This window comes from Lissotriton helveticus, chromosome 8, assembly GCF_964261635.1.
Source record: "Lissotriton helveticus chromosome 8, aLisHel1.1, whole genome shotgun sequence".
Lineage (NCBI taxonomy): Eukaryota > Metazoa > Chordata > Amphibia > Caudata > Salamandridae > Lissotriton > Lissotriton helveticus.
The window spans coordinates 364,588,315-364,614,310 of NC_136069.1; the positions used below are offsets into that span (position 1 = coordinate 364,588,315).

The following is a 25,996-nucleotide window of genomic DNA, read 5'->3' on the forward strand; positions in this document are numbered from 1 at the left end:
CTAATAAGACCACACCGGAGATTACCATTGACATGCATGTACATTCCCCATAGATCAGCCTTGCACAGGTGTTAGTAAATGTTGCAAGAACCAATCCCTTTACATCAGATCCAGCTCAAGGGATACCACAACCAGTAGATGCCATTAGGATAACTGAGAAGACAAGGAGTGGCCAAATATATACTGACACAACCACTAGGTTCCTTAGAAAACCAATAACCTTTGATCACCATTCCTCCTATGGGGCACCCTTGTAGGGAAACAGAAACCAGAAGCCAACACGTATCACTCTGCTGTCAATGATACCCAAAAGAGTCAGAAATACAGACAGAATTACTAGGACACTGTGCAGAAAACCCGTAAGTTCAGTACATGTGTTGCTCCCCTCATTCGTTTGGGTTTTTGGGGCTGACATCCTTTGAGACTACCCGTTATGGAAACCTGCAGACAGCAGATACCCTTCTGCTAATCTGAGACTGCTCGCGATGCCAAGAGACTGTTAATGGCAGACATTACGTTGTACAAAAAAGTGGCTAACATCACAAAGTATAGCTTTGATAGCAACTGATGGCTTTGTTCCCCAACATTGGTAGCATTAACATGATCTTATTTACCCATGCCGCAGTCACAGTGGTGTATCTTGCAAAGTATAAGATAATGTTTGGCACAGAAAGATACCTTCTGATTTAGAAAAACAAGAAACTTCTATTATTGATTTGTGGATGGTGAGGGCGGGGCAGGATGGGAACGGAGGAGGTGTTTGATTTTAAGAGAATATTTGCATATTTATTTTAAGGATTAGTTTGGGAGTCTTGTCTTGCACCAAAAGCCTGAAATGACTGGACATGTCATTAGACACTGGAGGGTCACAAAAGACTGTGGTCCTTGGTGCTCCTGTTTTGAACTGGACAAGATTTTTATCTGCAGCAGTTCTACATATGCTCTACCATGAAACTAGAAAACACACATCTTTCCACTGAGTGAGAGGATTGACCAAGAATCATTCAAATGACAGCAGTCCCCAAAGAGCAGACATAGAAGACTTTTACTCAGGACTAAATCAAAAGCATGTTTTTGCTGTGCCAAGGCGGCTTATCTCATAGCAGAGAAAGATCTCATACCTGGAAAGAACAGTAGAATCATTTGATTGATGGATGTCAAGTCACTAATATCCTGTGCCAGCCATTTTGTATCTTCTTTGTGTGAAGAAGGCAAGGGAAATGCTCTTTCTCCCTTCTGAAGAATGGTAACCATACCTAAGCTGCAGGACGAGTGGATAGATGCCCCGTTTATTATTTATGGGGTTAAAAAAATGAATGGACCGCGATTTGTACATTACAGGAGTTGATAAAGGTGTTTCCTGGTTCCATTAAAAAAATCAGTCTACACAAAGGCAGTAACACCTAGCTTGCTGTTTGTGTAACTTTTAAGAATGCACCTGCAGAAAGCGTGTATCATGTTTCCCTAGCCTTATCACTGTGGACTGTAGGACTGACTAAGCTGCCAAACTCATATATCAATTAATTAATCCTGTATTTATTATCAAAGAGTTTGTAGCAGATACATACCATACATACATGGAAACCTAGTAAATTCCTCAAACGTAAAACAGATGTTTGCTCTTCCATTAATGCAGAATAGTTTGTAAGAAATCAAACCTTTCATGTTTAATTCAGACACTGATATAAATATTTAAACCCAAGGGTCAGAGACGAAAGAGATTTCAATTATAAAATTCCTATTTTAAACTTGTGAAATAAATTGTGTGCCCAGCTCTTGAGCCTCTTTCTGGATTGAAGTGAATACCCCTCCAGTGGAATCCTATGGTTTACTGGGCTCAACCTGCTCGCACTAAGACCCGTTGGGTAGTGTGCGTGGGTTTTTGCCCGTTGTTGTGCTCGCCGGTATCAGAGGCCGACATTGAAAGATCTGCCAGCTTTCTAATTGACTCTGTACCATGTGCCATTGCCTTTTATTTTATTTTTTGTTTGTTCATTTGAAGTTTTTTTTATAAATTACTATCAATCCTCGGCTATCAAAGCACTCTACTTAGCGAGACCATACCCATTACATGAAACATATAAATAATCGTTCACTGACAACAGCATAAACACACACACACACATATATAGACTGTAACCTGTCACTTGAATCATATAAATAGTCAACTGCTGACAGCATTAAAGAAATAAAGGTTTTGTTTCGTTGTCATCTCTCGAGTTGTCTTGATGAAGCGAGATAGGTGATATCTGTGTCTTGGTGAGAGAATCATGGGAGTCTTCCAGTACCGTAGTCTTCATGGTCCAGGTCCTCATGTAGGGAGTCTGTTTAATAGGATACTTTTAACCTCTGTTTTTTTAAGGTGCGGGTCAATGGCTTAGACCTAATCTCTGCCAGGAGAGAGTTCAGAATCCTCATGGCAGATCCGAAGAAAGTGCAAGCGGACAGGGGCGGCCTTAGGCATGTGCAAGTTGTGCACCTGCACAGGGCCATCAAACCCCAGGGCCACCACGCCAATATATATCCTTAATATAATAATCCTCTGAGGATTGATACATATTTGCCTGGCGGCCCCTGGCAGGGATTTGGCGGCCTCTGGCTCTGTTCCACTTCCAAACACCCTGCCCCCCCACCCCCCCTTCACTGGCCTCCGCGCTCCGTCCCGCCAGGACCCCCTCTTCCGGGGCCCCCTACCTACGCTCCCTGCCCACGGCCGCCATGAGCCTAGAGCCTCCCCTGAGGCGGAGGTTTTCTTTTAGTTTTTTTAAAGCTTTGAGGTTGCAGTAGGAGGGAGCTGGAGATCCTTAGGGAGCAGCTGCGTCATGAGATCATGAGCTTTTGTGCCAGGTACCTGGCATCATCTCTGTTTGGGCTGTATGCCTCATGCACACTATTTTCATCCAGATTCTGACCTTAAATGGGAACCTGTTGAAAGACAAGAAGGTGGGTGTGATTTGGTCAACCCGTCTCTTTCCAGTTACTAGTCCTGCTGAGGCATTGAGGGTTGCCCTGAGTGATGGTTTTTGTGATTTTTGGTAAGCCTGTTAAGAACGCACTAGCAAAGTCCATTCTGGATATGACTAAAGATTGCACTGTAGTCTTGAATTTTCGTTACAGGATGAACAGTTTCGCTTTCTTGAATAGGTTGAGCACTGCATGTGGCTGTGTCGATGTGTGTTGCATGTTAAGGTTCTTGTCCAAGGTTATTGCAAGGGATTTCGTTGAATCTATATCGACCAGTTGCAATTGAGGGCGTTTAGGTGGTTGATACAGTCCTATATGGAAGGGAGCCATGGGGTGGGGAGATGAGGAAGAATTCTGTCTTCATGGAGTTCAGTTTGAGGTGGTTACTTGAGAGCCAGATTTGGGGGTTTTCATTAGGGTGTTGTGGAGTGGGATTATATAATCTGGGGAGGAAATCTAACTATAGCTGGTTATCGATACTCAATGTTAGCTTGCTTGAGGATTTGCTATTTGAGCCTAGCCTAAATACCTAGAGTCCTGTGTTCCTACCTGTGAACTGTGATCCTGAGGACAGAAGAGTCAGAGGTCTCCTCAATGAAACTAAGAGCTGTGCAGTCTCATTCCTTGCCCTAGACTGGGGTTGATACCATGCAAATGAGGGAATCTCTTTGCCTCTGTGCCTGCACTGTATTATGGATGCAGGTGCAATGCCAAAGAGGCTGTCAGGAGGTGCACTGAAAGTGTGTCACTAAAAGGTGGCACACTATCTGCAGTAAAAGGACGCCCCTCAACATCCCCCTGCAAGTGGGTGCAGTCAGCCACTGCACCCCCCTGCAAAAGGATCCCTCCTAAAAATGCAGGCAGGTTGCCCGCCGCACTATGAAACATGGAGTGGCTTTGAAGCAGCCACTCTGTATTTCACTTGAATGCGCTGCCATCACTTTGCAGCTTCCTTGGGGTAGCTCATTCTTTGTCATAGGGCAAACTTTCCTTGTTTGAGCACGGCACATCTATTTAAAGGTGGTTTGTGGTGCAAAGTGGAAAAGTGTGCCCTGTTTGTAATAGGGCCCCTGGTGAGATGCAAACAAGCCATACAGTACTGGTTGCAAAGTGTAGTAGGTCGTTTTGTGTCAGAGGTAGGTGCCTGTTTAGTTTCTAGTTTTCTGGTTGTTTCCCTTGAAAGAGAGGTTCTTTAGGACTGCATGTAAATAAATCCATTGCAGTTTCTAATAATGTGAACACATTTTACTGTTATTGATGCAAGAATATACTACATTTTAAGAATAATGTTTTTATGGTCTGGCGTGAAAGTCAACGCTTGATCCCCCTGATCCAATGGAAATTAATGGTCTAGGAAGCTAACCCGTCCTTCTCTTTCACACTAGCGGGGGAGGATCCATTCTACTGTGGTTCTTCATGGTGGTTACAGCCTAAGCATGTTTTTTACTTTAGCTTACAGCCCTGCCATTGCCTTGGAAGAGAAATAAAACAATTATTGGACTGTTGCAGCTAGATAGTCACAAATTCTAAAGATAACATAGAATACTCCAATCAAAACTGTGAAATAAGTCAGTAATGTTGAATGTTAATGATAGAGCAGAATGTGAAATCAGTCCAATTCCTTCGGCCAGAGACATAAAATAGGTAAGAGGATGTGACGTTATGGCCAGAACTGCCAACTTTGGAACTGAAGAACCAGGTTCAAGTCTCTGCGTCAGCTCAACATCCTGTGATTATGGGCAAATCACTTAATCCTCTCTGGCCTAAATAAATAAATGTGATCTTGTGTAATGTAACTGGTGCTTATGCAAAGTGCTCCAATACCTTTGAGTCATGTTTGAGCTATATAAAACTGGAAACAAATAAGGGATAAAGTACCCTGTGCTGTACTTTATAAGGATATTGCAAGTCACTGAGGAGTTCCATAACCATAAAGAGGAATGGGGCCCAAAGTCTAGTTCCTTTATAAGGTTATGGAACTCTGAGTTGACATGCAGTATCCTTATCATGTACATCAGTGGGTACTTTATCCCATATACTACTTGCTTACAACATCACCTTTCCCACAAACCACTTAAAACGTTGGTGTGTAGCTCTTTCAGAAAGAGAACATGTTTGCCAATATGAAGAATAAAAATAGAACCTCTAGTGCAAAATTAAACACATCAAAAACCTGTTAGATATTTGTTGCAAAAAGATATTAGAAGCTGTTAAATACAAGTCAGTTAAAAAAAATGCAGTTACTCAGAATGTGTAGAAACATGCGGAAATATTCAAACATTTCTATATTTATCTAAGGAATGCAAAAAAGAATCGTTTTTTCTGCTAGTCACTGTAAGCTAGAAAAATAGAGCAGAAGAAAGCAAGGCAAAGTTTAATATTTGTTGCTTTAAACAGCTGCTCCGTGACATGACCCGCCTTGAACCTCGGCTGCTGGCTCTGGCATTGTGACATCAGAACTCAACTGCACAAGTCTCTAATTATAAAAAAATTAGAGATGTGCATTTATAAAGGGATTGCAGAGCCCAATGTATTATAAATACATTAAATAATAAATAGGTAATATGCCATTAAAGCATCAAAGAATGACTGCTTTGCTGACTCTGATAAATGTGTAGCAAAATCCAATATTACAGACGGTCAGGCAAATTAAAGATTCATTTGTTCCCAACCTTGAATAAGGGCCGTTCCAGGGTCAAGTTAGTGTTGATTCATCTAGGATGGGTAGTCTACTGAGGCCATTGTCGTACCCCCGACAGAAAGAGAAGTCACTGACATGTAACTGGCTCAACAGCGACAGCAGCAGGGAATTCATAGGGAAATTGAAGTTTACCTTTGAAAGACAGCAGTCGGTCTAGTGACTCTTTTGTTTATCTGGAAAGGAAAATGGAGAACAAACTACCACAAGACTACAGTAGTAGAACCCACATTTTTGCAAAGTGGACAATCCTATGAAATCAGGTAGCATGTATTTAAAAGGTTAAAAAAATACCAGATGGTTTCTGCTTGATTCCCTTTGGGTATGGTGAGCTAGGGCAGCAATGTGAGGATGGTTGATTAATTGGGAGCTCCTAAAATAAAAAGCCAGTGCAAATACTACCAGAATGAAATGTTGTGCTGCGGAATAAGCGACATTCAAAGGTAGTACTTGTAGCCTCTATCAATGTTCTTGTTGAGAGACATCTCAGCATTAGTATGCGTTAAATGTTTTCGAGGCATCCTCGAATGGCTGAAAATCAATTGCTGTAAATATAATATTCGGACAAGTGAAGCAAGTTTTGCTTTGCTTTCTTGGAACAACCTGGCAAATGGGTGCAATCATGTGTTTTTTACTTCCTTAGGATCACTGTGAGGTAGCAATGCTTCTTCTATGATCTGGAAGAAAGCTCAATAATAGAGTCCACCGGCGTTCTTTAACTACATTAGTCATGTAACTGAGTGCCCAGTAAAACACTGTATGAGATTCAATGAGTACCTGTTCTGTTGTGTTGCACTGATACAGTTTGGCGTAGGGAACAACAGTGTAGGCAGCCTTTTGGCACCTGTTTCTGAAAGCCCTTGCTGTAGTCCTACTCATGTCCTGTTTGTGTTTGTGTTTCTGCAGTGCATCACAGGAGATTCCTCTTCCCCCAGCAGAGCCTGAGGCACCACCTTTTCATCTTGTTTAGTCAATGGGCCGGGCCCTTCAGTATAATGTTTACACCTCTGGATCGGTACAGCGACAGGAACCATCAGATCACCAGATATCAGTACAGCGCATTAAAGGTAAGCTGCGCCTTCCCAAGACCATGTACAATAGAGTGCCTGATTCACAAGTAAGGATGAAGGCCTGAGACATTGTTAAAATCCATAAGTATAGATAGAATGTGTTGAAATACGCTTGTGTTGTCTCTGCATTGAAATATTCAAACATTCTCTGCACATCCCTGCGATGGATGATAATTGTTTGTTTTCTAGAAACATTAAAGGCCCATAATTGGAAAGTAGCTGCTAACGTTCCAGCTTACTCTAAAGTACTGATGCTCTACTACTGTATTTGTGATAGACATTTTTATGAATGCTGAGTTTCATGCATTTACTACCCGATGTGTGTGTGTATGCTTACTCCAAGTCTCCTGTCTCATGTTATCTGCCACTCTCCAGTTACTCTTATTTTAATTTAACTTAGTTTGTGCTGTGTGTGGTTTCCTTTGGAAAATTTGATGTTAGATCTACAATGATATCCTGGTTGATCTGATGACCCTGCACCTCAATTGGATCTAATCTATCAATGTCTTCCATGTGACCTCCATGTAGCTGGACTGTAACGAGGCATACGACTCAGGAGGATATCTTACTAATAATTTGCACAGTCGGTAACTAGGCATGGGACCACTTGTATGTGCGTGTGTGTATTTGCATAGCAGGATCCCAACTCAAAGGCCACTTGCATTTTTCTGTAGAGTGACCTCTCTCTACTTGTGTCTCAGGCTCCTTTGAAAGATCATCTTTTACCTCCCTAATGCCCTTTACATCCTAGACATCTTCAGATCCGCGCCGCCTACCTGGTTCCCTGGGTTTGTGTAGCATACACTCCCTGGCCTATGTTGATTGTAGAGACCACCTCCCCAACCTCTTGTCCCATCCGCCCTGGATTAACTCTGCTGTGTGTCTTTGATCCATCTGCAAATACAGACTTCTCTTCCATCTGCTAGGATGCGTCCCAAATTCATTCATCATCATCCAGTCTCTTATGAGACTATTGATGAGTTATGGCACCGAAAATTGGTCTGCCTGGCATTCAGCTTGTTATTCACTTCCAGCAAAGTCTGCTTTATTAGGCAGTGCCTTCTAATGGCATGCAGCTCTGGGATGGGAGTTGAGTGACAGTCTGAGCTCTGCACTGGCGGAGTAGCTGAGATTGCCATTTGAATTCTGCATTGTTTAGGGTTTGGCGCGAATCGAAAAATTAGAGAAATGTGAGATATTGTATCCGGTTCGTCTGCCTTGAGCTTATAGGACAGAGACAGCTTAACATAGTTTATCCTAGCCAAATGCGATTAAGGTTATTAGAGCTGTGTTGACTTATCATGTAACGTGGCAGATCATTGTTACCAGTACAAAATGTTCTTCGCTAGAAAACTGCATAGTTGTTTGTCACTGGCTCCTAATGACAGATCTCTGACCCAGAGGTTCATGTGGTTGAATATGCGTTAGTCTCAAGCTACACTGGTTGTGTTTCTTGTTTCCCGCACGAAATAACTTGGCCAGCCAGGAGATCGTTCACAGGGCAAGGTCAGGCGGAGGAGGAAAGAACAGGTTCAAAAAGAAGGAAGTATTTAGAATGGGTGTAATCCACAGGGAGGCAGGCACAAGCCATTACTGGATTAAGAGGTAAAAAGTACAAGATCATGGCAGCTTTAGTTTCACACTTGTGTCTGTGCCAAGTCCAAGCTGCACTTTGGAAAAGTACAAGAATTGTACAAATCTGATTCATAAATAGCTTTTAATGCAAAGAGCCATTCGTACTTTTTTATCCCATTGAAATTGTGACTGTTAGCACCCTTGTTATATTATGTTAGTTGCATCTTAGAATGTACAGCATTGTCATGCAGGTTTTCATCTTGACACTGTGAAACAGACACAGTATAGTACATGATCGTATAGTACATCAGGGGACTTTAATGCTGAAATTAGTCAAGAAAGAGATATGTCTTCAAGGTCTTCCTGAATGATAGGTAATTGCTTGTGCATGTGAAATAGGATTCCAGAGTTTAGCAACCAAGGTTCAGAAGGACTGGCCACCTGCTTGTGTCTTCCTGTTTCTCTTTATTACCACTAGTTCTGGCATTTCTTGACTATAGTAATCTAGCCAGGCACACAACCATTAAACAGAACCAAGAGGTGTTGCTCAACCTGAGTTTTATGTGTTATTCATGATAACGTCAACTCAGTTTGATCCTTTATCAGGAGCCAGACGAGGGAATGGCTTGGACTGCATATAGTGAGGCTCAGATTCATACAAATTCCACAGCTGACGCTTCACCCAGTTTCGCTACCTCACGGAATCTGCTGTTCATCAATCCAACTAGTGTCCTGAGACACTGATCTGAAGCTACTTTGCACTGATAAGATCATTATACGTCCGTCTGTTGTCATGCATGGGCAACTTATTCTACATTCTTTACACAACTTATAATGTATTCCCCTCTATTTCCCATTGTACATTTTCTACCACTACAACAATAGGGTGCAGTCCACTCCTGAAAATGTCTTCCATTAGTGGAAGTAGTCACCACCCTTCCCCTTCTACTCTCTCTTACAAATGACACGCTTTCTGATTTTACACTTGGTGGGAGATAGAGAAATTCCTCTGGAATTTATATAGCAACACTGCACTTATCAATGTGATGACAATTTACTTTACATGCCGTAGGACTCATTTCTCCCCAAGCAGGTGCATTAGGTTTCTCCTCTTATTGTTGATAGCAGAAACTCTCTTTCTGACACCAATCCTGCTTCATAAAGGCTTCAGACACTTATCCTGCAAGGATCAACACCATTTAACCTCAGTTGTTGTGCTCATTCTATATCTAATTAAACTTACTTTTCCTCTGATATACTACTTGTCTGTGATGTCATTGTCTTCTTATATCCAGAATACTTGCTCGTTGGCTGCTTCCACACCCTGCCTTCTCCTATTTGCCGTGCATGATCCCTGCCTCTTTAAAGATATACTTTTTACATATTCGTTTTTGCATTAATTCTCATACAGTCCATGCATTGTCTCTCCTACTGGATCCATTGCTTTACTTATAAACAGTGCTGCTTTATGTGCTACAGAGGTTGAAATATTTACTACACAAATAAATGTTACTGTAAAGCTGCTTTTTTTTTTGTTTTGGGCTTTTGCCAAAAATCTGATTTCAGTTAGTGTATGCGTCATCCCATTATAAATGAACTTCACTGTGCAGACCTTATGGGAATGGCTCAGCACATCATAGTTTTGTTTAGTGCAAAGAAGGTGATTTTTATTGATGTTTACTATGAAGTTTTGGAGGGAGGACTGATGCCTTGATGCCATCATATTCCATGTTGGAATTTGGCATGCATCAGCAGGGGCTAAGGCTTTCCTTAAGAAAGTACTCTAACCTCAAACATAAGTGTATGATGCTTACAGAACCTAACTACAATATGCATTTGTCGTTCTAGGCAATGTCTGCTGTGTTGTGCTGTGGTGCTGTCTTTGACAATGTGGGTCTCTCACCAGATGGCTATCTTTACAAGTGGCTTGATAACATTTTAGCCTGTCAGGATTTGCGGGTAAGTACCTTCTTCTTGATGCATCTTTTTGACCCAGTATGGCTTATTGTGCCTTTTTAGCCTTTATATAGTTGATACATAACCGAGTACAAAAGTGAAGCTGTTGTCATGGTATGTGTATATGTAGAGCACACCATCACCCACGAGGGTATCTTGGCACTGAGCAGGTGTGTTTGTCTAGCCCTGCCTATGGTAGGTTGGTTAATTGAAGAAGAGAGAAGGGAGCTCTGATGTGGAGTGGGACGGCCTCACACTCCACGCTTTAGGAGTGATATAAGAGAACATCCGTCCTCCTGATCTGGCTCTGTGTAAGCGTGGGAAAAGTGTGAGGAGTTCTGGGGAGCTGAGGTTTTTTCTAGGTGGTTGGTGGAATGAGATGCAACTGTTAAGGTAGGTGGGGCCTAAGTTGTGTAATGCCTTGAATGTTTGTATGAGGAGTTTAAAAAGATCGTGTTTGTGTATCTGAAGCCTGTGGACCTCACTAAGGTGTGGTGTGATGCGAGTTCTGTGTGGGAGGTTGAGGATGAGTCTGGCTGCTGAGTTCTGGATGGTTTGTAGTCTTCTAGTGAGTTTCAGTGATCCCAATGTAGAGGGTGTTCCCATAGTCCAATGTGCTGGTGGCTAGGGCATGAGTGACCGTTTCTTGGGAACCATTTGAAGATCTTCCTCAGCAGTTTCAGGGTTGCAAGCAAGATGCCTGATGGTGTTGACTTGTGTGGTAATGTCCGGTTAGCTGGCAGTGATTTTTCAGAGGTTCTGGGCATGAGTGTTGGGTGCGAGTCCGAAATCGTCTGCTCACCGGTTGGAGTCCCATGGGGAGGTGTTCTTTCTGAAGATCACTACTTCTGTCTTGTCAGTGTTGAGCTTGGGACAGTTGACTTTCATCCAGTTAGTGACTTCGGTCATGAAGGTGGGGAACTTGTTCCTAGTGTTTGGGGTCTTGACCGAGTGGGAAGAGTATGAGTTGTGTGTTGGCAGCGTTGAAGAAGATATTGACAAGAAGATGCCCTTTTGCTCTTGGAAATAGTAAAAAAAACAAATGTTCATAGTGTCAGCGCTTTAAAGATTCTAGGTAAAGATCTGTAGAAATGTCTCTGAGATGGTGCACTGCTCAATTGGAATGATCAGCTCAGGTCAATTAAGCATTTGGTTGTGGTTAGTTCAACAGCAAAGCACATTTGGAGCATGTATGAGCTATAGCACACACATATGCATGTCTTAAACCTCGATAAAAACAATTTCACTGACCACAGCAGTCTTGCTCACTCCATTAGCTGTAGCCGAAGTGTAAACCTGAACATCTTATAGCTAGCATGCCTCAAGATCACATAAAGGGATTTATTGTAATAAACTCTGCTGTGTTCTGAACTCCATGAACAAAAGTTAAAATGTTCTATTAAAATGGGAAAATTGAAGTATGCTATTGTAATTTCTTTTTTTGTTAAAAATATTATTGTACAAGTTGAGTTTAATTAGAAAATGCAGTTTGTACTGAAAATATCAATGTGTTAATTTTGTTGCAGACATGTTATTTTTTCTAAATTAATTTCTCAGGTTCATCATCTTGGTTGTGAAGTTGTGGTCTTGCTGCTAGAGCTCAACCCAGACCAAATAAATCTATTTAATTGGGCAATAGATCGCTGCTACACTGGATCATACCAGCTTGCCTCTGGATGCTTCAAAGCCATTGCGACTGTGTGTGGAAGCAGGTATTTAATGCGATTAAACATTATGTGCTTGTGAACTTCCATTCTGCAGCCTGTCTACTGACTTACATACATTAACACTGCTGCAATACACTCTTGGTTTTAGATATTTCCTGCAAAACAAATTTCTTCTAAAGAAAAAACTCATGTATGAGACACACAGATAAAACGTTTGCATTAAGGCTCAGTGGAGGGATTATGGAGGGCTTGTGAGGCGTGAGGCATTAGCACCCATTAGATTTTTGCTTCTCCATTTACTTTTGGTTCTTGAGGATGTTACACATTCAATAAATCATTCATTGGCATTGCTCTAGGATGGAAGACCATAGCATGCACTTTGAATTCCAAAAAGGAAACCCACAGCAAGTCAAGCCAGAATGCTCAACAAGAAGCTACTGCCCATTAGTGCCCAGAAAGTGACTTTCTCTGTTTCATGGTGTAAACTGATCATAGCTTGAGCCAAGACGGATTAGTCCACTTTATATAAATTGAAGCGTGGCATTTGTCCTTCCAATGGATTTGTTCCTTTTCTAAAGAAACCAATAAAATTATTTTGAATAATAACGCAGTTCCTCTTCATTTTGTCATTTTGTCTGTTGAGTTTGTTACTTCTGAGAAAAAAATAACTTCGACATTTTTAAATTGGATCTACAGAATGCATTTGAAAGGTCCCAGTGTTACCCTACCATAGTACTAGAGGAGTAACTGATTCCCACAGGCACGCCAAACGTTAAGTAGTTTATAGTAACACTGAAAATAATGCCACATGCTACTCAGAGAGGTCTTCAAAATATTGTTACAAATGCTGTTATTCTGAAAAGAATTTTGCACAAACGAAGACCTCCCGACTCTGTAAGGCTTTTATTTCTTACATTCCCACTGTCATGTAGCTAGTATTTGGGGGTGGGGGGGGCACAGATTCCAGGCACAGAGTTGTCTCTAGTGTCAGCACAGTGACCAGAGGGATGCCACTCACCATTGCTGTGCGTGAGTTAGTATTTAAATTAGTGAAATGCGTCTTTATGGTATATCAGACTATGGATGTCTATGTACACATACGTAAACATTCTCAATAATTTGTGCACTGGTCTAGTGGGAACAGCAGCTGCAACATAGTGGTGGAAAATGGTTGTCATAATCACTTTTTAAATCATTCAATAGAGGAAAAAGTGTGTTTATTCTTCCATACAGTTTGGGGATGCACCGTAATACAAACAATTGGCTATCCTGGAAAGGGAGGTACCTCTGACGTCATAGATAGCACAACACACTATGTATGTAGACCTAGACTTATCTAAGCATTAGCTGCCTCTGCACCTTTAACTCTTTCTTTGAAGTGTTACCTCTTTCACTGTAGTTCTACCACATTCTATGCAGTGTTGTCTTTTTCCCCAGTGGGTTTGTCTGTCCTTAGCGCTGACTCTTTCTCTGCAAATCTGCGGCTCTTTCTCTTGCTCTGTTAGCTGTGTCTCTCTTTGCAGTGGCTCCTCTTTGCCTGCATCATTACCTCTTTCTATGCTTTCTGCCTCTTTCACTGTCGATTTGCCTCTCTTTTAGCTCTGCCTTCTTCTCTGAAGGTTTGCCTCTTTGGCTGTAGCTCTACCGCTTTTGACTGTAATTCTGCTTCTCTTTGCAGTATGCTCTTTTGCTGTACAGGTCTGTCTCCTGCTCTGTGGCTTTGTCTTTCTCTCCACCACCCCACTTGCTACTCCAAGATGTTATCTCCGTGGAACTTACATGTAAATGCTGTGTGTTTTAGAACCTGTAGATTATGATGAGGGAGCATACGTTAAAAAAAAGAACTTGAAGGCATATTTTGGGAGCGCACATTTTAAATAAACTTTGGCACAAAGTAGACAATGTACCATATTGTTTTAGTAACTACTTTAATTAAATATTTTTTTTCTGGAGGGATGACGTCTCAGTTGTCTCTAATCTGAATGTTGCCTATTTGCAATCTGTAATAATCAAATGTCTCAGCCATCAGTTTCCCTGTAGGGGCGGGAAGGACTGTCAGACTATTTTCCATTTATTTAAGTAATAATTGTATATTTCTTTGTGACCTTCACGTTGTATAAGTATTTCTATTCTGCGAATTTTACAGGAACTATCCTTTTGACATTGTGACACTTCTGAATCTGGTCCTGTTTAAAGCATCCGACACCAACCGAGAGACATATGAAATCTCCATGCAACTCATGCAGGTATTTAATGTCTATACAACCAAGAATCCAAGTTGCTGAATTCGTAGACCTAGCTCAAGTTATGGCAACTGACCTGTGTGGTCAGTGGTGCCTACCAAGAAAGAAAAATTTATTTCTAGTGTCCCCTCACTCACCGGGGTTTCCCCACGGTGACATGCTTCATCATTGGGGCCCTCCCAGTTCTCTACGAAAAGGGGCGTGCTACGACTCGCGAACTACGCAGGAGCACTTTCATGTGAAAAGACTATGTGTAGTGCAAGGTGTTGGAGTGGGTGTGAGTGAATTAAGAATACCGTGATTAGTGGGCCTCAATAACTTTATTTTGCTCCTAGTCAGGTATATTAAAAGTGGGGTGAGATCACTGATAACCAACCTATAATGGGGATTGGTTCAGTGAAAGGTCGGTCGACATGTTTCATGCTACCCCTAGCATTTCTTCAGGACCATGTAGGGACCAGCCCTCATAGCAAGAAACAGGGCTCTGCCAAAATCTCATGAGTTCAGAAATGTACCCTTCACTACGGGCGATCTCCTGCGGGAGAGCTGACTATTTACTGTTATGATTGACACTGTAGAGCCAAGAGATTCACATTTGAATGGTTGTTGCGTCTACTGATTATCAAGACCCCTGACGAACATTGAAATGTCTGTTTTGTGTCGGATGGATCGTCATCATCTATTCTGTGTGCCCTGGTCCACAGAGATCTTCAGATTAGTATTCCTTTTGTAGGGCTTGTTTCCCAATAAACATATTCAACTCTGCACCATCTGTTTCATTACTACAGAGTACAGTTGACCTATCAAAAACTCAAATAATATATAATCTGTCTCCCAAGGCTTAAGCAGTCTTGCCTAGTAGTCACACCAAGTTAAAATTGGGTATTCTGGAAATTGGAAGAACACTAGCTATTCTTTACAAGTGACAAAGCACATACATGTATGTCCACAGCTCCAACGTTCAAACCAGAGTAGGTGATGCTCCCTACGACGTGTTCAGTCTTGTGCAGTGCTAGTTGCCCTTTGGATGTTGAAAGGTCCCACATGATTAACCCAACCACCTGCTTCACAAAATGTCTTGTATTTTAACATGCTGAGGAAATAGCACCTGACAGGCCCTTTTAATTGCATATTAGCTCAATTTAATATGCTGACACATGACTCTCGCAGGTATAGAACTCATACTCACTAAGGTCTGTGGTACATTACACTATCAGATGGAAGATGGAGGGAGGAGTGAATGTCTCTTTAAAATTTCTGATTAGTAGGAAATTCTGGCAGTATCCTCACTAGATGCCAGATGTGACTAAAGTTTACTAGGCTTATGTAATATGTTGAGAGTAGAGTTAGCTTCTTCTTGCATTCTCTCTCTCTCTCTCTCTCTCTCTCTCTCTCTGGCTACGCAGAGCAACTTAAAATAAAATAGGACAGGATAGTGACACCCAAATCCTCCTCCATTAATTACATCAAATTTGATGCTCAGACATGCTACCTAGTTTATTGATAAGTCTATAGGAATTGCCTTGTCACTAGTATTGTAACATCAATAGAGGACAGTCACCACACCAACAAGAGCTTCAATCTACCACCTGAAGACTCAGATTGCAGAGCATCATTTGATGCTCTCATTGGACTTCCATAGTTTCAAATTTTTCATTTCATAATACTTCCATGTATCACCTCCAAGACATCGGTGAACTCAGAAAATCCTTATGAACGTATGTATATGTCAGGCTATGCAGGCCATTAAGCTGATCTCAGTGTAGTTAAGTGGCAAGAGTGTGTATTGTAGCTATGTTAGTGTCCAAAAAGATATGCGGGTTATACCAAATTCCATTTGAGAAAGTCAAGATGTCTACCTTAGTCCTAGCCCCATACCACATCAGAAGCGTTTGACGTTTTATATTGCTGTGTGAAGTGACTAAGAGTTCATGCAAATAACCATTTCATACTGCACTTCCTAACTAAATGTAGTTTAAGTCTCCTGTGTCATTTTTGTGTCTCAGTATCAGCAAGATATTGTCGATGACATATGAGAGTAGAACTCTGCACCTGCCCTGTCTGACGAGTCTTAGATTAAATGACAATATATCTGCCAGACCTTTTAACTCCTAAGGTGTCTCCAAGGATGAGGTAGCAATGTATATCAACAACAATCAAAAGCAGGAAAGAGGCACTGCTGAGCATTTCGGGTAGAAGTAGGGACAGCAACCAACTGCCAATGAACTAAATAGATCTGTACATAGTTATGCATAGTGGATCCTTGTGATTCAGTCTGCTAAGATTCCATCATAGAGAGGGCAAGTAGAGAGGATGTTGTGTGTCAATATTGAGACATATTAGGGATTCAAATCATTTGGCAGGGGTTTGCTTCTGAGCTTAAACACAGAGGTATGTTTCTGACCACAAAATGAAAGAGCTGGGATCAGGATTAAAGATCACTTATTAAGGTGAGAGACGCAGTATAAAAGCAACATTTGCCAAGCTAGAAGACACAGCATATTGCTGTCTCTTTAACAGGACCAGTCTCTGGCAGCTGTAGTGGTACAGAACTGCTTTGGGTACTGCATCAGTGCCAGGTGGGATTTACAGGTTACACCTGACAGCAGCATATTTAGGATGTTCTCCTCATCAGTTCAGTGTCTGCCAAAGTCTGCATTCTGCCTTGGATTTTTGGTTGCAGTTCATTCCCTAAGGCATAAGCAACCTAGACAGTTGCATATGATGCCCCTTTCTTGGGGCATAACTTACCAACCTATTGAATAAGTTTGTAACTGCATGCGTGCCACACAAAATGGCGGTTACAAAAATGTGCTTTGTTGCCAAAGTACTTTCCATAACACTATGCCTGGTTTCACTATATTAACATATTTGATTCCAGGTGGTGGTGACAAATATGCCATCACACTTTTTTTGTTTTTTGAGGTGCCAGGTAGAAGTAGGCATTCAAACCATGTTTCAACTATTGCTAACTCGCTGCTAATAACAGACTAATGTCATTTCCCCTCTATGGTATCTCTAGCCATGGGTCACTTTTCAAGAAAGCAAGAAATGGTTGATTGTCCAATTCCTGACATCTGCTCCTGCTTCAGTATTCAAAGGAGTTGGCCATCATGGTTTCCTCGGGTAATCCACACATGGCCTTCTGTTCTGGTAGTGGAGGTGGTGTTGGGGCATGTAATTCACCTGTTTTATTAGAACATTATACCCCAAGCTTGACAAGCATGGTTGGTGAGAGTGATATTGTACATGGATGTGAATAAAGCAATGAAAATCAAGTCTTTTGTTGTTCATCTTGGTAAAGATAACGTAGCTAGTGACGTATAACCTGCAAAGCAAAACCAAAGGGGATGATGGACGGAGTGTTGAACAATGCAAGCACTCACCCCCAGTCAACAGATCTGGGTTTAATCCAACATCATTCTTTAGCTCACTCTGCCACTCAGTTCAGACATGGCCATATGGAAATCAGTCTGACCCTGTGGATCATGGGAACAGTCCAGCCCGAACTGCCAAGCCATGTCTTCCCTGAACCGGAAACCAGCATCCTGGGACCGGTTTCTGGCTAATCAGCCGTCATCAGCCAGGCTAGCTTGAATCCAGTGGCAAAGTGAGCAAGGGACCCATGTCTGGGCATACCCTGCCAACTTAGGGCGAATAAAGCAAAACCGAAGGGAATGATGGACGGAGTGTTGAACAATGCAAGCATGTTGGAAAGGGGAGTCTCTGGTTGGCGCAGTGCAGCACTGGCGACAAGCAGGGACCCTCTCTTCCACGTCAGGGCTAAGGGTTACCTTCAAGAACAACCTCTGCTCACCCTCTAGGTAGTGTGGCGCAAGCAGTCTAGGCTAATCTCTGGGGCACATAGGGTTAAACATTTGCAATATCATACCACCACAACCAACCCACCACACAATGACACCAAACTGTATTGTATGAAAATATATTCTCTTTATATACTTGTTGTAGAATCAGGCTTGTAAATACAGTCTTGGTTACTTAAGAAATGCGAGGTTCCAGTTACTCTTAAAAAGTCACAGTGTCTTCAAAATGCAAGGTTTTGGGCCTTCTGCCCAGGTTTATCAAGGTTCAGTGTTTTCTAGCGCCTCAATGCGCTTCCCCCCGCCTCCGCTCGCTTCCTCGGCGAAAATCGGGCCCGACCTGCCAAAGCTCACGCTTCCTGCGTGAGCCGCGAAAGGCACGGCCGGGTCCGCTCTGGTAATGAGTCACCCTTCGGAGCGTCAGGAGGGGCCTCGGGGGCCAGGAGCAGGGCGAGCCTCTGACTCAGGGGCGGCTCGCGCTGTAGGGCAGACAGCAGCTGCGAGGCTCCCGGGGCGCCCGAGTTCACACAGCGCGGTGCGAGCTCAAGCTGCAGGACGCTCGCACCGCGAGGGGGCAAAGACACAGTACCTTGTCAATTCCTTGGAGATCTTGGAGCGGACGGCTGCCAGGGGAGCTGTCCCACGTCGCGTTGTCTTCCTTGGGGGTGCGGCGGCCTGCGAGTCTCAGCTGCAGGTCACAGGGCACCCGGGATGGCGGTGCGGTCACGGGACAGGGTTCTCCCAGCAAGGTTCGCTTCGGTCGCTGAAGGGGGAAGCTGCAGCAGGTGGGGCTGAGGGGGGTGCACTCCACGAGGCGCGGTGCACAGATCAGGCGGGGGCCCGGCAGCGAGTCACTTCCCAGCTGCGGGGGCCAGGGGGTCTCAGCGCCCAAGTTACGAGGGGCACAATCTTGGCAGTGACTGTCTTTGCGGGGCGGCCTGTACCTCGGGGGTCAAACAGGCGGCGATGCTCGGACCGGACAGGTCCTCCATTTCCTTTGTGAGCGCGGCTCAGCGCAGACAGTCACAGCGCTCGGACCAGCGTGGGGCCGGTCTTCACTTTGGAGCTGGCACACGATCAGGCCACAGTCACGATGGTCGGGGGAGGGACACGGCTGCACGAATTGTTAGAGAGCGTGGCGGAGGGCACAGCGATCTCAAATCTTCTTCACTCGGCGCTGTAGAGACACACAGCACACGCCAGCAGCAGCTTTCTTCAGAGGGGTAGCGCCCACTGTTCCTGGGGCGCTGGTCAGGGGGCAAGTTCACAGGCAAGCCCTTGGAGATCTTTCAGCAGAGTTTGGCACAAAGTTCAATAAAAGCAAAAGTCTCTTGTAGTCTCTTCTTTTCCTCTCCTTCTGCAGCAAGGCACCAGACACAGGCCAGAGACAGCACTCCTCCTTGTAGTCCTTCCAGGTCCTTCTCTTCGGGCAGAGTTTCTTCTGTAGCGCAAACAGGATCTAATTTACAAGGAGCAGGGCTCCTACTTTTATACCCAGTTTCTTTTGTTCTTACAGGCCAGGGGGGCCTTTGCCTAACTGCTCTCAGCCTCTGAGCACTTGTGGTGGGTACTTCTGCTTCTGCATTCAGTGTGAGGGCAGGCACATCAGCCGCTCCCCAGGGGGGCGGAGCCAGAATTGTAAGGACAGGGGCAGCCTGAGCACTTTATTGACCAGCTTCGGTCCTTCCTGGCCCAGGTGCAGGCTGAGTCATCAGTCGCTCCCCAGGAGGGCGGAGCCAGCATTGTGGAGGCAGAGAACAGCCTGATGCAACATTCAGGGAAACTCCCACCCCCTACTAAGGTGTCATCCTGCTATTCACCACCTGTCAACTCCCAGCCCTGTCACTCGCACAACTCAGACAGTCAGATACACACAAAAGCAGAGGCGGGCTGAAATGGTTAGACAAGCAAATGCTAGCTTTCTAAAAGTAGCATTTGCAAACACAGGATATTAAAATAAACTTTACTAAAAGAAGTATTTTATTATTCTGAGTTCAGGCATACTAAACATTAATTTCTACCATGTTCCCTGAGCCTACTGGGATTATAGAGTGTAATAATTCCAGCAGCCCATCTGGCCTAAAGGGGACTGGTAGCCTTACAATAGTGAAAAACGAATTTGGCAGTAATTCACTACTAGAACATGCCACACACATCAGGGCATCTCCTACCTTACACTTACAATGCACCCTGCCCTCAGGCCTACCATAGGGGTGACTAATATGAAGTTAAGGGAAGGTTTAGGGGCTGGCAAGTGTGTGCACTTGCCCAGCCAGCATGACAGTACCAGACTGCATGCAGGTTCTGCAATGGCAGACCCTAGACACAGTTTAAGGCTGCTTCTGTGGGTGGCGCAACCAGCGCTGCAGGCCCACTAGCAGTATTGGCATTTACAAGCCCTGGCACTCCTGGTGCACTTTACTGGGGACTAACAGTAAATCCAATGAACCAATCATGGACATCAATCACATGTACACTTTACAGTAGGGGGAGCATATGCACTTTGGCACTGGTCAGCAGTGGCAAAGTGCCCAGAGTCATTAAACCAACAGAAACAGGTCAGAGAGAGTATTGGGGGAAGGCGAAAAGTTTAGGGATGACCCTGCCAAGAGGCCCAGGTCCAACAAAGCACTTACCCCCAGTCAACAGATCTGAGTTTAATCCATCATCATACTTAAGCTCACTCTGCCACCCCAGTTCAGACAGGACTCAAACAACCCATTGCCACAGAAGTTGTTGGGTAAAACCTATGTTAACTCAAACTATTAGTGATACTACTAGCCAGTGCTGGCAATCACTTATTAGGTTTAGAACAAACCTGATCTGATGGACTTAGGTTCCTACAGAGACGACAGGGTTTATGATGCGCCACCAGAGATGGTTTAGAAAGTTGAAATAGAATATTGATGCAATATTATCATAACTAATCCTCACACTCTCAAAATAGCTAATAGTGAATACCACTCAAAATGTTATTTATTCTAAGATAAGACAGTTTGTAAGTAGGGGATCTAAGACATTGGGTTATTATTTGAGGGGGATAAATACCCACCTCAAGTAATAATCACATTCCTTGTCAGGGTGAAACACTAAGTCACTAAATGAACCTGAGCTTAAACCCAAAATGAATTAGCAAAAATGAAGTAAAATGTAAAAAACAAAATGACACAAAAATGAGAAACATCCAATAAGGGGAACCGGAGATATGAATTTTTTACTTTTAAGTAAAGATAGCACCAAGAAGCACAAAGTGCCAACGATAGTCAGTGGTTGCGGTCCAACAGGATCTAGGTGCAATTTGACGGTGACCATGCTAGAACGCATGTCAGATACACTAAACTGTCCTGGTTGACGATATTACCTTCTCACTTTAGGCCTTTAAGTCCCAATCCACCACAGGAGTACATTTCAAACACCTCAAGGGAGAAACTTAGTGGCAGACAGAGACCAACAGGAGGGTCCAGTCTAGGTCCATTTGCCACTGGTCAGCTGGACAGTTGCAGGAAAACGCCTACTGAAGCTTATTGCATCCCTGTAGCTTTACCAGGAGGTCAGCTTTATGACCCTTGAAGTCCCCTTCTTTGGCCTTGGTACTAGAGGGAGAGCAGGTCCAGTATTCTAAGGTCTTCTCAGGTCTTAAACAGCAGATTCAATCCTATTTTGATGTGCAGAGGTTCAGGAGTGTTGGGAAGAGGGCCACATTTATGCCCAACACGAGCTGCTGGGTGAGAGTGACCCATGAGGATGCAGTAAATAATGGGGTTATTTCTCCCGGGGCATTTTCTAGATGGCTGAAATCTTCGGCCACACTAAACCCAGGGCTCTGAGTGCTTGGGGTGTGTGTGGGGGTAGTGTACTATGGTAATCCTGGTGTTCTCCCAAATCTAACACTAAAATCCAGTTTAGCCATTCCCTGTAGCCCAATAAAATCAGAGACAGAAGCCTGGTAAAATTGAAGCTGAGCTTCTAGCATCCAGACTGTGGATACACACAAAGTGTTGTGGCATTCTGTCACATTCAAGCAAGACTGCATACTTTAATGTCAAAGTGGATGTCAAAGAGGTTGCTAAAAACCCCACCTTGATGATTACTCTAAATCATTTTTCCATCCCTCTGAGGTTGTTGCCTGGCTGACTAGAAGGCCCAAAAGGGGAGGTAGGCCCAGGTGTGAGCTACCTCTGTCTGTGACAGGGATGCCCCTTTGATGTGCACAAAGGATCTAGACACAGCCTCAGACCACCCTATCAAGTGGAGGACATCTCCTCACCACACCCAAAGCCCAATGACCCTCTTATGGGATCTATTCATACCACACCACTGGGGAGTCATCATGCTGCCAGGTGACAGTTGAATATATACAGGAAGGCCTCCAGATGCTTTAGGCAGTAAAAGGTAACTTTTCTAATGTACTTATTCTGTAATAGACATAATTAGACTTTACCATTAAATTGGATTTTGTTTAGCTATTAAAAAAATATTTCTTCAGCGGTTTCCTAGGCGGAGACAATATTCATTAAACTTAAAATTGTATCCCAATGCCTTTCGATCAAACAGTCAATCCTGCTACATTAAAAATAGCTTTGATGTGCTAGTCACTGTAAAGACATGTTTAACATTACCCTTTACATGTCCTACTTTTAAATCTCATTCACCCTGCCCTAATGGGCAGTAAGGCTTAAATAGAGGTGTTTTATAAATATTTAAAAGGAGGGTTTTAGGCCTGTCAAAAGGGAGTTATTTTAACAGGTTGAGATTGCAGTTTAAACCTGCACGCCCAGGCTACTGGAGGTAGGGCTGCAGTGATATTTGCATTGCCACTGCAGTGGGAGGCACAATGTGTGCTGCAGCCCACTGGTGACATTTAACTTCCACGCTCTGGGTGCCCTGTGGATACTATATACTAGGGACTCATAGATAAGTTTAATATGCCCATCCGGGAAATGCCAATTTCATAATGTTGAAAGGCGGAGCAATACCACATTAACATTGTATAGCAGTGGTAAAGTGACAGTTCTGCAGCCAGGATTCATCAAAAAGACAATAAATCATGGACAACACCATACAGAAATGGGTCCTTTCCAACAGAGGTGCTGTAAAAAACAGTGACATTTAGTACATCTTGGTATGTTGGAGTCACAGATCCTAAGGACCTTACAAAATACCTTTCTCCAGTACTACTGACGGAACTCTGAGGTGTCAAGGCCAGGAAACTAAACTACCAAATCTTAACAATACGCTTTAGAATAGTTTTGTTGCACATTTTATTCAATGCTCTAGCATTAGTTTCCTGGCTGTGATGTATTTGTGATTACATCTTAGATAGAGATATAGGCCTCTAAGTACCTGGTCTTCTTTCCTGTACATTTGTATAGTACATACTAGTTTGTTAACTAATCCCTTGGAGTATTAGAGTACTATGACTCTAACCACACACACACACACCCCATGATGAAATGATTCACCACACAAAGAACAACATAGATGCAACTTGTGGTATTGAGTTGCCCCCTTATAATGCCCTTACTGGGACTGCAGATGCACCAAAGACGTACTGGCAAAACACACATGGTCCAAAAGATCATCTTTCTTAAGAGCATGCAAGAAAGTAACAATCTGACGGAGGGAGGTAAAGAGTTACATTTGAAATGGGAGCTCATTCTACAAAGGTGGCACGATATATAGGTGCTGGTGCGTAGTAGCATCTGTATCAGCAAGCCATTTGCCAACCAAAGTGTTGCACGCTAATGCTTACATTTCCCTTTTGGGAACTGAAAGCCTGGATGATAGACTGCTTGGTAGACAGTGTGCTTTAGTGAATAATGTTTATCGCTTTTAAACATATTTCCATGCCACTGGAAAACAAAGGAGAAAGCAATCCCCTATAGCGATGTGATCTGTATAGAGAGTATTCAAAAGCTAAGCATCTGGGCGCAGGTGAAGGTAAATGTTTTTTCCCCTGCTTCAAACTTGAACGGGGCAAGGTTGCCTCCTCCTGCCCCTTCTTTTGGCACTAATGATTTAAATACTTGCGTAATGGATCCACAAAGATGCACTTGTTAGTGGATTTAGATGGTGCACAACAAGGGAAGATAGAATTTTACTATATGTCGATGAAATCTTAATATGTGTTGTGGTCACTATATCCATACTGATCCACATGGGGCAAATATATGACAATGGGGTCGATTCCGATCCGGTAAAATGCGCTCCGAATCGTCGTACGGAGCGTTTTTTCCCCGTACGAATCGTACCCGTAAACGTCCCGTACGTACGACGAAGTACGATCCGTACCAGGAGCCGAACTCCGTACGAGTCGTACAGGACTCCGTACGAGTCTCACTCGGAACCCGCTGTACTTGACATCACTACGGTTCGCGGCTGGTTTTTACGACCCAGCAAGTACGATTCGTGTTGGGTACGCACCGTACGGCCCTTTTCCTACGGGAGCTGAAAACAGTCGTAAACGCAGAGTTCGCGCCGAAACAAGTATGGAACGCCCCCCCCTGGGTACGGCACGTACCCCCCATGATCGCAGGGGTACGGCACGTACCCCTGCGATCATGGGGGGTACGCACTGTACACCCAGCGTACATGGGGTACGCACCGTACCCCATGTACGCTGGGTGTACGGCACGTACCCCCCATGATCGCAGGTGTACGCGCCGTACCCCTGCGATCATGGGTGTATGCGCCGTACGGTGTGTGTGTGTGATTGTGCGCTTTTCCGTACGAATCGCCCTTACCTGACGTGGAACGTACGAATAGCGTCCTGATCACCCAGTCTGGATCGTACTCGTCGAGTCGTACGGTGTGTGTACGAGCCGTACGGAAACGGCTCCGGATACGATTCGTACGGACGGGGATTTTACCGGATCGGAATCGACCCCAATGTGTCTGACTTGGCGGTGAAGTGTCAGTGCCAGGCAGTCAATGTGATCACCATGGACTGGTTCATTTACAGAGGGCGGATGACCATTGTGAGTACCTGGGTTTGCCCATATCAAAAACTGGATGGGTGCTTGGAGTTTATACTATCTTTCCATTATTCCAGCTATTTAAGTCCGATGTGAAGGCTTGAAGCTCTGTTCCCCTAATATAGTGGAAGATAGGGATTTTGGGGCTACGATTCCAAATAAATACAGAACAGATGAGTAACATTTCCTAACTCTAGGTCTATGCTATACTTCTGTAATGTAGAAAATTGCATAATGCAGTATTGTAAACTAATTTTTCATGTTCATTTAAAATGTAATGTTAAATCTGTTTGTTTGGAATCTATATAAAAACTAACTTTATTATATTTTCAAAGAGTTTCATAGTGACCAGATCTAACACAGGACTTTGTGCAAGAACATACAAGTGAATCATTAAAGAAGTCGTCCACTTACTTTATAAATCTTCAGTGATTAACTATATTTCTATGTGTATTTTTCATTGTTAAACATGTGATATATGATTACACTATAATAAATAAACATTTCACTGCGCATTTCTTCTAGATTCTTGAGGCAAAGCTTTTTGTATATTCCAAGAAAGTAGCTGATCAAAAACCTGGCAACATCTTGTATGGCACACATGGAGTCTTGCCACCCTTGTACAGCGTATCATTGTCCGTCCTTTCCAGTGAATTGGCAAGAATGTATCCCGAGCTCACATTGCCCCTTTTCTCAGGTAATATAATGCTCAAATTCTGTTGAGTGCTTCCTCAACTTGGGGTTTCCTAATAAGCTCATATTCAAATCTAGAGTTATGCCTATGATGACTTTCTGATTAACTCCCTCTAGCTCTTATCAGTTTCTATAAAATAATAATACTCGTTCTGGTTTGATGCAGCTATTGTATAAGGACTCAATATCTTAACAGAGGCTAGACTTGCAGTACACATATGCTTATGTAAGAAACTGCATTTGAAAATGTGAGTCTCCTTTTTATAAATAGATCTGCCACATTAATATTTCAAAGTTTTTGTTGGTCAACGTGATCAGATCAAATGTGGCTGTTC

The 25,996-nt window shown here is 43.3% G+C and overlaps 1 protein-coding gene across 2 annotated transcripts in view; it reads left to right on the forward strand.

The window, feature by feature from the left end:
• Positions 1 to 25,996, forward strand: part of FRY (FRY microtubule binding protein) — a 778,582-nt gene that overhangs the window by 555,271 nt on the left and 197,315 nt on the right. For both annotated transcript variants that reach the window (XM_078657150.1, XM_078657151.1), the window contains exons 27-31: positions 6,569 to 6,729; positions 10,156 to 10,266; positions 11,821 to 11,975; positions 14,077 to 14,176; positions 25,494 to 25,665. In XM_078657150.1, the coding sequence (XP_078513276.1) occupies positions 6,569 to 6,729; positions 10,156 to 10,266; positions 11,821 to 11,975; positions 14,077 to 14,176; positions 25,494 to 25,665 (699 nt within the window). The remainder of the gene's footprint in view (positions 1 to 6,568; positions 6,730 to 10,155; positions 10,267 to 11,820; positions 11,976 to 14,076; positions 14,177 to 25,493; positions 25,666 to 25,996) is intronic.